Raw genomic sequence first — 13,339 nt, 5'->3', positions numbered from 1 at the left:
TTAGCATGAGCCAAAATGGTCTGGCGTCTTGAGTATTCATTTTTGTGAGCCATTACTATAGCAAAAATCCAAGTTCCTTGTATGGAATGATGAAATTATGTTGAAATTCCAGAAAAGCTTAGGTAGAAGGATAACACTACCGGAGTTCAGCACTTAGTTTAGAGACATGGAATATTTGTATCCACATAATTAGAAATGTACACATAACTAGGACTGCTCATTTCCCCTGAATAAATCTTCAAATAATGAGGACTGAAAGATTACTTGGGGAAGCAATATACTGACTGCATATATTCAGGGGAGGGTGCCCTACCCAGCCAGCAGAAAGGGCCATCTCTGTTGTGGGCCCCTCTTGACTTAATATCTCAGTTCCCCAAGCTAGAAGGCCCTGTTTACACACTCAAGAATACCAATCTGATTAGAAATTGGCCTTAGATGTGCCCGGGGAGGGGGTGGGGGACGACTGCTTCCCATGAAATCTTTTTTCCCATAGGAAGGCTGATTCCTGGGAGGGGACACTCAATTATTTTTTGCTTAAGGTGTTAATCCAAGTAGAAAGCATTAAATCATTTTAACGTGGTAAAATATTAGCATCACCCTAAATCCCATGTGGAAATCATAGGTCCTACATTTCACAAGCCCCCTCAGAAAAGGAAAGGGCATGATTACATCTGACAGTCTAATCGTAGCAGTAGTGTTTTCTAACTAAAAGAGAAATTAGGAATGTAAGAAAGATCTAACCACTTGTTTTACTACATTGGGAGACGGAAATAACACATACACCTGGTACTTAGAAAATCACAATGTATAAAGTTCACCTGTCTCCCACAAGCAAAGCTAGTAGCAGTAATTAGCAGGGAAACAGTCCTTTTTCAGTGTGCATGTAGGCGGCTCTGAAAAGAGCCTTTTGGGGTGGATGGGAGACCTTCAGGCTCACGCCCTCTCCCCGCGGATGCGGCGGGCAAGCTGGATGTCCTTAGGCATGATGGTGACGCGCTTGGCGTGGATGGCACACAGGTTGGTGTCCTCGAAGAGTCCCACCAGATAGGCCTCGCACGCCTCCTGCAGCGCCATCACGGCAGAACTCTGGAAGCGCAGGTCGGTCTTGAAGTCCTGCGCGATCTCGCGCACCAGGCGCTGGAACGGCAGCTTGCGGATCAGCAGCTCCGTGGACTTCTGGTAGCGGCGGATCTCGCGCAGGGCCACCGTGCCGGGCCGGTAGCGGTGCGGCTTCTTCACGCCGCCCGTGGCCGGCGCGCTCTTGCGGGCCGCCTTGGTGGCCAGCTGTTTACGTGGCGCCTTGCCGCCGGTGGACTTGCGAGCGGTCTGCTTAGTGCGAGCCATGACTAGATGGTTCAGCTAGCATAAAGGCGCGCCCTAGCCACCTATTTATAGCGAGAGTCACAAGCTGATTGGACAAAAGGAGACCAGGACTATCCAACCGGTAACCGGACTGGTTAGGACTCGAAAATTTTATTTGTTGTTCCCCCAATCCTCCGACAGTGTCAGTTATCTGTGACCTCAATTTTTTTTCATTTTTCCTGTAAAGTTGTTTGCTCTGTAACAGCAATTTCCAGTAGAAATAAATACAAGCTACATAAGAAACAGAAACTTTTCTAGCAACATTAGAACAAAATAAAAACAGAAGAAATTGTTTTTAATAGTATTCTGTTTAACCTCATATATCTAAAATATTCATTTCAACATGTAATCAATATAATTGTTAGATATTTCACATTAATTTTTTTTATTTTGCAGTTTGAAATCCAGTGTGTATATTACATGTCTACTGCTTTGTTCAAACGAGCCACATATCCAGTGATCAGTGGCCACAATTGGTTAATAGTAGCACTGTACCATCACCCCTCAGCTTTCCTTCAAACACGAATTTTAAGAACTTAAAAATTTTTTTCAGTAAGTACAATCTGATTTGCATGTGAGGAATTAAAGGGTTAATAACTTCATAGGGAAACTCATCCTTACATGAACTTCTTTTCATTGTTAGTTAATATAAAACAATTCCATTGCAGCACAATTTATTTTTCTATTTTAGGAATGTAATTCCTTTGTTTTTAAAGAATCTAATTCCCCACCAGTAACCTATGTTTACCGCAAGCTACACACCCCTTGGGTTTGCATCTACATCCAATAGTTCCTTAGCAACTGGCAGAACCTTAGGAGAGCCTCCTTGCCTGGCATCTGATACATCTGATCCTCCCCCTCCCCCCAGGGCCTAGAAATTACCAAGGCAAGCTTTTTTTTTTTTAAGGAAAAAATGATCTAATCCCATCAGTACAAGGTCTTTTAACAATAAAAAGACTAAGAAAACGGTATTTTAAACTAGAACTTAGCATTTTTATCCTGAAACGAATGATCATCGACTTATATAGACATCTGTTTGTATGGATGGGTGCGAGGGAGCTTGGAAAATACTTGAGAACCCAATAATAAACAATGAGTATAATTGTCAGGCACCTCAGCTAACTTTTCCAATAAGAAGCCTGAGTATTTAAATATTCCTTAATCAGCAATGTAAAAGGTAATGTACACTGATGTGAAATTAGGTCTTTCTCAGATATCTTACGGCTCCAAAAATGGCCTTTGACCTAAGATACAGGTTTGGTTTGATCCCTGAACATTCAGGATGTCTAGAACCCAGAAAACAAAGATGTCTTAAAACTGCCACAAAAAGGCACATTGACCTTCCACCAGAAGTTTGTGCTTTCCAGAGGTTCATGATGCGTAGAGGTGAAGGTGACAATACTTAAGAATGACTCACTCCACATAACCCCTCAAATCTGCCAATGGTGTTGAATCAAAGTTTATAGGTTATTTCACACACTTTAACATGGAGTGGAAATCACTTCCTAACACAAGTTTTGAGGTTGGTATAATTCACCTATAATGGTCCTAAGTATTATCTAGAGTATAAGCTTTATAAACCTAGTGCTCAGTTCTTCCCAGAAAACTGTAGGTGGCTCTGAAAAGAGCCTTTGGTTTGATTGCGAACCTTGAGCTGCATTAAACTAATCCAGACTTCTATTTGCCTTTGGCCTTGTGGTGGCTCTCAGTCTTCTTGGGCAGCAGCACGGCCTGGATGTTGGGCAGGACCCCACCCTGCGCGATGGTGACTTTACCCAGCAGCTTGTTGAGCTCCTCGTCGTTGCGGATGGCCAGCTGCAGGTGGCGCGGGATGATGCGCGTCTTCTTGTTGTCGCGGGCCGCGTTACCCGCCAGCTCCAGGATCTCGGCCGTCAGGTACTCCAGCACCGCCGCCAGGTACACCGGCGCGCCGGCCCCGACCCGCTCGGCGTAGTTGCCCTTACGGAGCAGGCGGTGCACTCGGCCCACGGGAAACTGGAGCCCGGCCCGCGAAGAGCGAGTCTTAGCCTTGGCGCGAGCCTTGCCCCCTTGTTTGCCTCGTCCGGACATGGCTCGGGATCAACAACGGCTATCAAAGATAAGAAGCAAAAACTTAAAAACGCATGTTTTATAGGCCCTGCTAGGCGCGAAAAGGAAGCGGTACGATTGGCTAACATTTTAGTTTCATTTAGGCCAATGGAAACGCCACTATGCAGGATGCCTACCTTGACTGGGCAAAAATTGAGCTATGACGTCACTGGGGAAAATCACCAATCACCAGCCACCTTTATCCCACCTCATTTGCATAAACCCTTGTTGTTAAAGAAGCGCCTTTTACTTTCCTGGTCCTTTGTTTCATTTCGATCGCAGTACTTCAGCATGCCTTAGCCTGCGACGTCCACTCCTGCCCCAAAGAAGGGCTCCAAGAAGGCGGTGACTAAGGCACAGAAGGATGGCAAGAAGCGCAAACGCAGCCGCAAGGACAGCTACTCCGTGTACGTGTACAAGGTGCTGAAGCAGGTCCATCCGGACGATGGCGTCTCGTCCAAGGACATGGGCATCATGAATTCGTTCGTTAACGACATCTTCGAGCGCATCGCGGGCGAGGCGTCGCGCCTGGCGCATTGCGCTCGACCATTACATCCAGGGAGATCCAGACGGCCGTTCGCCTGCTGCTGCCTGGAAAGCTGGCCAAGCATGCAGTGTCTGAGGGCACCAAGGCTGTCACCAAGTATACCAGCTCCAAGTAAATGTGTTTATAGGCGTTACCAAACCCAAAGGCTCTTTTCAGAGCTACTTAACACTTCTCAAGAAAGCTGGGGCGCCTTGCCTGTCATTTCCGTGCGGGGGGTGGGGGAAGGTGGCGGGGAGAGAGAAGGAGGAGGTGTCTTTGCTGGATTTGGGTAATATTTGAAGAGGTGACGTTTAACCCAAATTTGGTGTTAATCTGACAAATGTTCAGACAAGGAAGTGCATTTTGGCGAGCACTTCTGGTGTCAACACTATGTTCTTTGATTCATCTAGCCCGTCTCCCCAGGTTTTGACTGGACAGACAATACCTGAAAACCTCGAGAACAACAATGACAACGCCAGGGAAATCCAGGAAGTCACTGGACTGGTTCCCTTTAGATACTAGTTTAATTTCACAGTTAGGAAGCCCCAGGTTAAAATGTTTGCAGTTTAGCCCATTCTATAAGTGCGCCTGGGAGCCTGTAAGCATTGTGAATGGAAGCCATTTTTACGTGTACAGGAACTCCACACCCATTCACTGCATAGCCCTTTTTCTCGTATCACTTTGCAGCAGACCACGATGCCGTACACTAGTGCAGGAACAAAGGAACAAGACTTCAGCTGCAATACGTGATCTGAACAGATAACTCCTTAAAAGAAAAGATAGGTACCCCTGAAAAGAGCTTTTACAATTGAAAACAGCAATACTGCAATCAGCCGCCAAAGCCATAGTGGGTGTGTCCCTGGAGCTTCCTAACACAAGTTACAAAGTCTACAGCGGTGACCGTCTTTCGCTTGGCACGCTGGTTATGGCGTCATGGTCACATTTCATAGTAAGACCTTCAGCACACCGCGTGTCTCTGTAGATGACACCGGAGATGCACTTGACTCCACCGCGGCAGGCCAGGCGCCGGATGGCGGGCCTGGTGATACCATGGATGTTGGCACACAGGACCTTACCGTGGCTCTTAGCACCACCATTAACCCTAGCCCCTCCCCGCCTTGCCGTGGCCTTGCCATGTTGAGAGTACAGATAAATCGAAACTCTAAAGACAACAGTGGAAAAAAGGTGTACTCAAGGCGGGGGGTGGGGTGGGGTGGGGGTGGGGGTGGGGGGGCAGCCGTTTATTTGAATTCTTCGGACCAAATTAAAAACTAGAGAAATTTGAATTTGAATTCAAATTCAAATTTGAATTTGAATTCAAATTTGAATTCTTCGGACCAAATTAAAAACTCGAGAGGGAAAGACTCGCATTTCTCGTTCCGCTCCCTTCCTTGTTCCAAACAAAAGCGGAACTCCCGAAGTAGCTGAGTTCATCTTGGATAAGGTGAGGCCTAAGGTGCGGTGCCCTTGGAGGGAAGAAAAGGTGCTGTGGACTCAGAGATGTATTTTAGGCACGAAAAAGAGATTAACCAGAGAATGCGGAATGTGCTGGATGGCCTAGGGGCAGGGATGGATGGAGGCTCTTTTTAATTGTGCCCGTTTTAAGCACTTTGAATCATATGTACACATTGTCCATAAATAAACAAACAAAACACAGGTAAGATAATAAATGCTTCAGTAGAGATGTGCGTGGAAAGCCCAAAGAGCCCAGAATAAATAATATTACCAATAAAGGAGCGTGGTGTACAAAACAGCATTCTGGATACTTGAAGTAAGAAAGTGGATATCACATTCAAGGCATTGGAAATGGTCAGTGGGACTAAAGTCTACAGGAGTGGGCTTCTCAAAACGATGACAGAATTTCAGTATAAAACCACTAGGTATGAACCATGAAACGTTTATCAAGTAAGATTCTGAAGTATTCACGATTCAAGATGCCAATTTAGTGTTGTATGGTTATTTAAATGAAGCAGACTCTCACATTACTTGTTAAATTAATCTAGCAGTCATACGAGTTTCTTTGTTCCCCTGAGCATGAAGGAGAAAAAGAAAGTACCATTGGTCCGTTTTGGAACTAGTAGTCCTCTTTTTAACAAGCTAAAAAGAGATGTCAAATACAACATTGTTACCTTTGCAGCCAGCCAGGGATCAGAATTGCAAACTGCATAGATCTATATCTAAGGAATATGCAACAATGTCTAATGTTTGGACTTCCTAGGAGATCTCTTACAAATCAAATGAGACTCCCACATTTTTATTAACTGAGAACAGACAACTCGGTGGTAGTTTTGAACACCGGCAGAGAATTCCATATTAGACAGGAGAAAGAGAATCTGACAACTCTTTAGATCACATTCTTTTGACTACTTTTATGAAGGAGGATTGGAACTGTAATTTCAGGGTAGAGGAACATCTTACTTTTTTGAGAATCATTAATTATAGACTTTCATTTTTAAGGTTAGGTTCTGAAATTTAAGTAGTTAATATTATAAGAAAGAGCAGGCCTGAGTTCATATTTTACATGAAAAACAGAAAAAAGACTGCAGAGGATTTTATCCTTCAAAAGGGCTTTATCTTCCACCATCCAGGAAGTCCTCTCTACTGTACAGATTGGCTTATTGTCAATAATAAGGGTATTCTTTGTTTTTTGTTATTTTCATATGTTTAGTAGGTACATTCCTCACCTTCGTTCGTGCAAGTTTTTTAATAAATTTGTTTTCTATAACCTCATATTCTTCTATGAGAACCTACTATTTAGTCTGTCTCAGCAGGTTTATAAGACAGAAGTTGTAACAGAGATGCGAGAATCCATAGAGCGTAAGGAGGGCCTGCTTTCCTTTCCAGTGTTTCTATGAGCCTTAGTTGTTATAAACTGGAAGTAACAATGCAATGCTTCAAGCTGGGACTTTATTAGGATTCTTACATCTGAGGAATATATTCACGATAACAAAACTCACAAGAGATGCTCATCAAACTAGAATTCACTATATTAGTTGTAATGAGAAGTATGCCTGGCCTGACTGACCAATTTGTTGGTCACAAATTGCTTTAGTAAGTCAAGAAAGTAAATGAAGTAGCCTGATTCCTAAGGAACATTTTCATAAATCTTTAACAGTACTATAACTTCTCTCTCTTTATTCTTGGTATAATTGTATCTTAAACAGTCACACTTGCAATCTAGCATGAATTGATTGTCTCCCTGGAGGATTTTGAGGTAGAGGTCACCAACAATCCTCACACCTCACCTTTCCTTTGCTCAGATCCTAGCATTCCATCTCAACTCCCGTGCACATATCTGTCATTAAATTGTTGGAGTTTCACTTTTATATCATTTTACATTTGACTGCATGATTTCTTAATATCTGAGAAACATTAGAGATTTGGAAGTGCTTTCAAAGAACCTCATCCATCTATTCCTGCTCCTGTTATGACCAGGTTCTATTTCTGTACCCTTTCTTCAACTTCTGGGAAAGAACCCCACGTAGGGTTTATAAAACTGAATTCCCAGATGAGAGCCCCCAAAGATGCACTTACATATGGGAGAGGTTAGCACCCTTCAGGCTCTCAAATGTGTTGATTTAGAAACTCAATATCTGTGTGTACAAAGAAAGATTACAGACTTAGAATTTTAAAACAAAACTTTGTCATTTATAAAACTGTGCTGCAGGAAGAAAGGGAAAGGGGGGTGAGAAGGAGACCTGCAAGCTTAACCAAGCAGAGGTCCAACCAACCTCTCATTTAGTGGCCCCCAGGTATTCCTCTCCCTCTCCATGCAATGAAGGTAGGAGTTAGAACTCTTAGATACCAAGACCATGTTTCCTTGGCAAAACAAGACAAAACAAAACAAAATACCAGAAAATGGATGATCTGAGGTCACCGAGGGGTGACTTCAATACCACAAAGAGGCAAATGCCATTCTGGTCACTGTGCGGATCACAGACAAGTCAGTGAAACTCGTACCAGTTTCCTTATCCGCAAAACAGGGGTAGAAAGCCAGCCCAGTTTCATCAAAAAGTTGTTTGGATCGAATAAAACAATATATGTATCAGGGAAATAATTAAGCATCATACAATAAGGGAAGAAGAATTATATAGAAAGTATTGCCAATTCCAGTTATAAATCAGGCATATCATTGTAGAGCCAATGATTTTATGTGACCCAATCAGCCAGCAAAAGGTAAATTAATTTATTTCATTGTCAAGTATTTGTTAAGCACCTATGATTATGTGACAAGCACTATGCTAGTATGGAGGATACACAGTGAAAAAAAGCCTGTGAAAGTTTCTTGGGAAAAAAAAGCCTGTGAAAGGGGAAAAAAAAGCCTGTGAAAGTTCCTGCTCATGTGACACTTTGAGGGGAGGGGTAAGCTAGGCAATAAAAAAATAAATTAATAAAATTCTTAATATATCAGCTCCTTAGTAAGTGATTTGGATAAAAATAAAGCAGGAAAGGGGATAGGAAGTTGGGGATCTCAATTTTAAGGAGGGTATGCAGACAAGGCGTCGTGGAGGAGTCATTGGCATAAAGTGCTGAGTCACTACCTGGGGAAATCTGTTCCAGGCAAAAGGAACAAGTAACCAAGTCAGGTACTTAGTGTGTTCTGGGAACTGCAAGAGGCCGTTGTGGCTGGGGAAAGGGAGCTATGGGGTGAGCAGTTTTGAGCTTCTTGTGTCTTTTTCTCTTAGTCCAACTTAATTTCTGCACAGAGCCTTGGCAGCCTGCATGTTTTCTAAATAGCTGCTGAAAAAAATGCCCTGCAAACAAGACGAGATGGTGCCACCTCTGCAAGGCTCTAGATCCAGGAAAGCAAACAGTATTATTGCAAAACCATCCCGAAAGAGGTGAATTCCAACAAAGGAGTCTTGTTCTCAGCCATACCCCAGCACCAAGTGCAGAGCCTGGAATGTACACTCAGTGAATGACACCCCAACAAATGTTTTTTTACAGCTTAATATAATAACCATACATAGCACTTAGATGGTGTCTTTAGGGGAGTTTTCTTATCTCTAATCATCTCACTCTCACAAAACTCCACGCAAGCCCAACAATTTTGTAAACAATCATCATTTCTGAAAACATATGACAAACTTAAATAGCCCCATAAGAAGACACTGACGTTCACTAAAGCATTACTATAGTGGCAAAAAATTGGGGACACTCCTACTGAGTAAAACTAAGGGAGTAGATCAGGAAAATTCCTGTTTCTAGAGTTGTTCAGGTTACTGTTACTGCATAGTAAGCAGCCCAAGCTCGGTGGCACAAAACATTTTATTATGTGCATGGATTCTGTGATCAGGAATTAGGGCAGAGCACAGCAGGAATGGCTGTCTGCTCCAAAATGTCTGGGGCCCCAGGTGGAGGGTCACTGACTTGTGATTCTTGGGACAGCCGCTGAGGGCTGGAATCATCTGGAAGCATCTTCACCCACATGTCTGGCAACTGACACTGGCTGTGGGCTGGGACTGTCTGCGAGAGCACTTTTATGTGGTCTGGCTTCCTAACTGTGTGGTGGCCCAGAATGTTCAGACTTCTCATATATTCCAGAAGTGAGTCTCCCAGGACATTTAACCAGAAGCTGTGACTACCCATCTTAGGATAAAAGTCAAAATCCTAACCAGGTCCCACACAGCATTGTCAGTTGTATATAAGATGATTAAGTGGGAGGTACAAAGCTGGAAGCAGGGATTCCACCCTTAGAAAAGGTCCCTGAAAACCCAGATGAAAATGTCGTTTTACAAAAGTTGAGGAGTCCTAACGATAATTCTTGGGTATAGGACTGTCCTGAGCACAGCTGGACTTCCAGCATCTCTGGCCCTGTTCTGTCAACGCCAGTTGTGCCCTGAGCCATTGAGACAACCAAAACACCCACACGTTTTCAAAATGCCCCTCCAGGAGGCGGTACAGTTTTGTTGGTGGGGTGGGGGGAACAGGTTGTTTAAAATTTACTAGTTGGGATCCGGTGCCTAAAAGATGGATATTTGTCACAAGAGATACCTTTCCAAAATTATTCCTTGTGGGCCCCATGGTGTAATGGTTAGCACTCTGGACTTTGAATCCAGCGATCCGAGTTCAAATCTCGGTGGGACCTTACTGAATGTTCTCGTTTTCATTTTTATTTCTGCAATCTCGTCCCTTAAAACCAGCATTTCCCCCTGTAATCCAGCCCACCACACGTCAGTTATAATGAGCAATAGTATCTTGGTCAAGCTTCGGAAATCGGAGCCCACCGGCTGCTGGAGCGAAGCTGTATGCAGAAACCAGCGCCGCGGGGAGCAGCCGCCAATCCTGTTACCTGTGCCCAGGTCCGGGCGCGGAGGGGCTGTCTCTCGACTGTCTCCCCTCGCTTTATTCCTAGAAAGGAATCTATGTACGCATGCAAACGGACTTTCTGTTTTTAAAAGAATGGCCACATTACCCTAAAACTGGAAAAGGAAGTCTAAACCGAGACGTGATAAATATCTGATTAGCAGCTGCTTTCCCTCGCGGCTTTGCTCTTCACTGAGCTTTCTCAGAGGGTGGCATCCGAGCCCACACAGGCAGAGCACGATGCATTAGCAGTCCCGGGCCTTAACCACTTTCACGCCACCTCGACCCATCTTAGCTGCAAATTCCTTAGATTCTTCCTTAGACTTATGTTAGTAATACTTCTGCACTTCGATTACGTTGATCCGTGTGGTACAGTTCTTCAAACTGCAGGTAGCAACCCATGAATGAGCAGCCCTTGTTGTCACCTTTGAGAATCCTAAGACAGGACAAGTTCTTTTCACTTTGCTCGGGCAGCTTTCCACATTTTAATGATTGCTGACCTAACCTGCCCACATCTCCAACCTCATTTGTCACCGTTCCTGTCACACACTTACCTCCAAATTAGCTTCTAGCCACAAGCCACGATAAAATTATTTCTATTCTTCCTTTTTTTTTCCTCTCCACATTTTCTACCAGCAAAACTTTTTTGCCCTCCCATTTCCCCTCATGTTATGAGGTCTGATTCTCTACTCATTCCTCAAATATTAACTTAGCCCTTTCAGCCCTTCTTACTGAGGACTTCATTGACTCCCTTCCTCTAGGCTTTCGTGCCCCATCTGTTTCCTCAGCACCGGAATGTCCCCTTCTCCTACCACCTCACGTTTTAATTGCTTGTTTGATAAGCCCTCCCTCCTGCTCTAGACAGCAAGGTCTCCTAGGGGAGAGACCAGTACTGTGGCCTTGTTCACCTTTCAGTTCTCAGTCCCACAGTCCCTGTTTCCTGTTAGGAGTTCAAAAATACTTGCTGAGTGCAGGGAGTTCCCTGGTTCCTAGTGGTTAGGATTCCGGGCTTTCCCTGTTTGGGGAACTGAGATCCCACAAGATGCATGGCCAACAAAACAAAACAAACAAACAAAAAACAAGTTGCTGAGTGCATAAAGTTTTCACCTAATCTGGTTTGATCATCCCAGAACCCAGGACAGTTCATGTCCACGCTTGGTTCCAAATCTGTCTGCTCCACTTCTTCCCAGATTTCTTCTCACTCTTTTCCTTCAATGATCCCAAGTCTACAGTGACTCTAAGAACAAGTCTTTGCCCAAGACTGGAGCAGAAGCCTCCCTGAAGGTGAATGTCAACCATGACTCTGTCTTAATGAGACCACAGCGGTAAAGTTGGGTGGGGGGATGTGTAATTTGAGCACTGAATTTTGCACTTTTGAATGAGAGTTTGAAAAGAAAGTCTCCTTTGACTACATTCGTGCCCTGTCTTCCTGAAGTCTGTATGTGCCTAGTTTCGGTTACCTATTGGTTGTAGGGAGGCCAGTGCCTGCCATGGGCTTAGCCTCTGGAAAGCACTAATTACACATTTGTCCTTCAGCTGAAGATTTTTGAGCGCTGCACAGAAAGCTAGGATTTAGGCTGAAGGTGTTCTTTTTCCCTTTCTGAGGGTGCAGGAAAGAGACAGACCTTAACCTCTGAACGCTGCACTTGTTTGTCCCCTACTCAGAAGGGTTTGTCCCCTACTCAGAAGGGTTTCACTTGCTGCTCTCATCACAGTTTGCCTGGGGGCAAGAGTCTGGGAAAGCTGTAGGATGTGGCCCTGGAGAAGCACAGATGCTTTTCTCTGCTAGACGGGGAGCCACTGCTGCACAAGTCACAGGCACCTTCCTGCACGTGGTGCACTTTTGTTAACATATCGGGAACCGCGCAGGGTCAAGGCCATTGGGACTATTCTTCCCTGTGGCGTTGGAAAATGTAATTGAACTGGTGTATTCGTCGCTGACCGGTTATGCCGAGGGAAGAGGAATCTACTGCTTTCCCCGCACAGGTTTAAAAGCATCTCCTTTGTAAGGACATTTTTCTTGAATCTGCCAGGTTTCGACAGTTTAGAATCTCCAGTGGAGGATGTTTACCCTCTCTCCTGAGGGTTTCCTACCCACTCTATGCAAAAAATGAACCGTCCTTGGCCATTCTCCACCTGTTCTAAGCTTGAGGAAAACTCCCAACCCAGCTTTCCAGAAAAGAACCAATTTAAGATTTTTCCAGTAAAAGCCACCCTGAAAAAATCCTTCTGCAAGGGAATCCTGCAAGAAGCCTGGTGTTTACAGGGATACTTACAGGGTTGTGGAGTTTTTTGTTGGTTTGTTTGGGGTATTTGGTGGGGTTTTGTTTGGGGCGGGGAGGGAGGGCTTGCGCTTTATAGTCTGTGTCCACAAGAGGGCGCGCCGTCCTCGAAGCCCGCCTCCAGCGTATCTTCGCTTAAAATCTGAAATCCTGGAAATATATTTGGAGCAAAACTGGACTCCCCTATACCACTAAAGAATTTGCTAGGCACTCACTCCTAAACTTGCGCAGGATATCGTCGCGCTCTGAGCCAGCGAAAAGCCAGCGCAGGAAACTTGTGAAGATACTGGATTAGGATGCGACTCAGAACATTCACCAAGACCCATCACAGAAACTGATTTGTCTTGTGGGTTTTCACAAAGTGTGGGCGCCTATGTGTGTGCGGGAAATAGATGTGACAGGCGGGGCGGGAATTTTCTTTGTGCCCTTTTGGGAGTCTCCTCTGCTCATATTTCCCGTTGGTGAAAGGGGAGCAGGAGGGCCGTGGGGCTGGACTCGGTCCTAGGAAAACTCCCGAGCGCTTCTCCTTTCTGCTTCCCCCCCATCGCCCCCCAACTCTGAGTTGTGTTCCCAAGACTGCAGGGATCCTTCCTCCAGCCGCGTCTTCCAAGCATGTTTATTTCAGTTTTTTCTTAAACACCAATGTCTCCTCTGCTACTTTGGTAAATCTTTCCATAACGCGTCCGTAAAAGATTATCATCCTAAAAAAAGACGAATTTTCGTGAAAGCAACAGGATCCAATAAAGTAGGGTGAAAGACACCAGGTCTCTGCCTC

At 44.7% G+C, this 13,339-nt stretch overlaps 2 protein-coding genes, 1 non-coding gene and 2 pseudogenes across 3 annotated transcripts; 2 read left to right on the top strand and 3 right to left on the bottom strand.

Annotated features, from left to right (window-relative positions):
- Positions 1 to 918: 918 nt before the first annotated feature.
- LOC137231725 (histone H3.1) lies at positions 919 to 1,344 on the bottom strand. Its single transcript, XM_067752304.1, has one exon. It carries the CDS (start codon positions 1,342 to 1,344, stop codon positions 934 to 936), a length of 411 nt encoding a protein of 136 aa, XP_067608405.1. The 3' UTR covers positions 919 to 933.
- A 947-nt stretch (positions 1,345 to 2,291) lies between these two features.
- On the bottom strand, positions 2,292 to 3,432 carry LOC137231729 (histone H2A type 1). The gene has a single exon (XM_067752309.1). The coding sequence runs from the start codon at positions 3,430 to 3,432 to the stop codon at positions 3,040 to 3,042; it is 393 nt and encodes a 130-aa protein (XP_067608410.1). The 3' UTR covers positions 2,292 to 3,039.
- Positions 3,433 to 3,741: 309 nt separating this feature from the next.
- Positions 3,742 to 4,112, top strand: LOC137231736 (histone H2B type 1-C/E/F/G/I-like; annotated as a pseudogene).
- Positions 4,113 to 4,805: 693 nt separating this feature from the next.
- Positions 4,806 to 9,565, bottom strand: LOC137232870 (histone H4-like; annotated as a pseudogene).
- A 427-nt stretch (positions 9,566 to 9,992) lies between these two features.
- TRNAQ-UUG (transfer RNA glutamine (anticodon UUG)) lies at positions 9,993 to 10,064 on the top strand. Its single transcript has one exon. It is a non-coding gene; the product is annotated as a tRNA-Gln (tRNA).
- The last annotated feature ends 3,275 nt before the right edge of the window (positions 10,065 to 13,339 follow it).

The sequence above is a fragment of the Pseudorca crassidens genome, chromosome 10, assembly GCF_039906515.1.
Source record: "Pseudorca crassidens isolate mPseCra1 chromosome 10, mPseCra1.hap1, whole genome shotgun sequence".
NCBI classification, from domain to species: Eukaryota; Metazoa; Chordata; class Mammalia; order Artiodactyla; family Delphinidae; genus Pseudorca; species Pseudorca crassidens.
The sequence above is the reverse complement of the archived record's forward strand: the minus strand, read 5'-3'. Positions and strand labels throughout refer to the sequence as shown.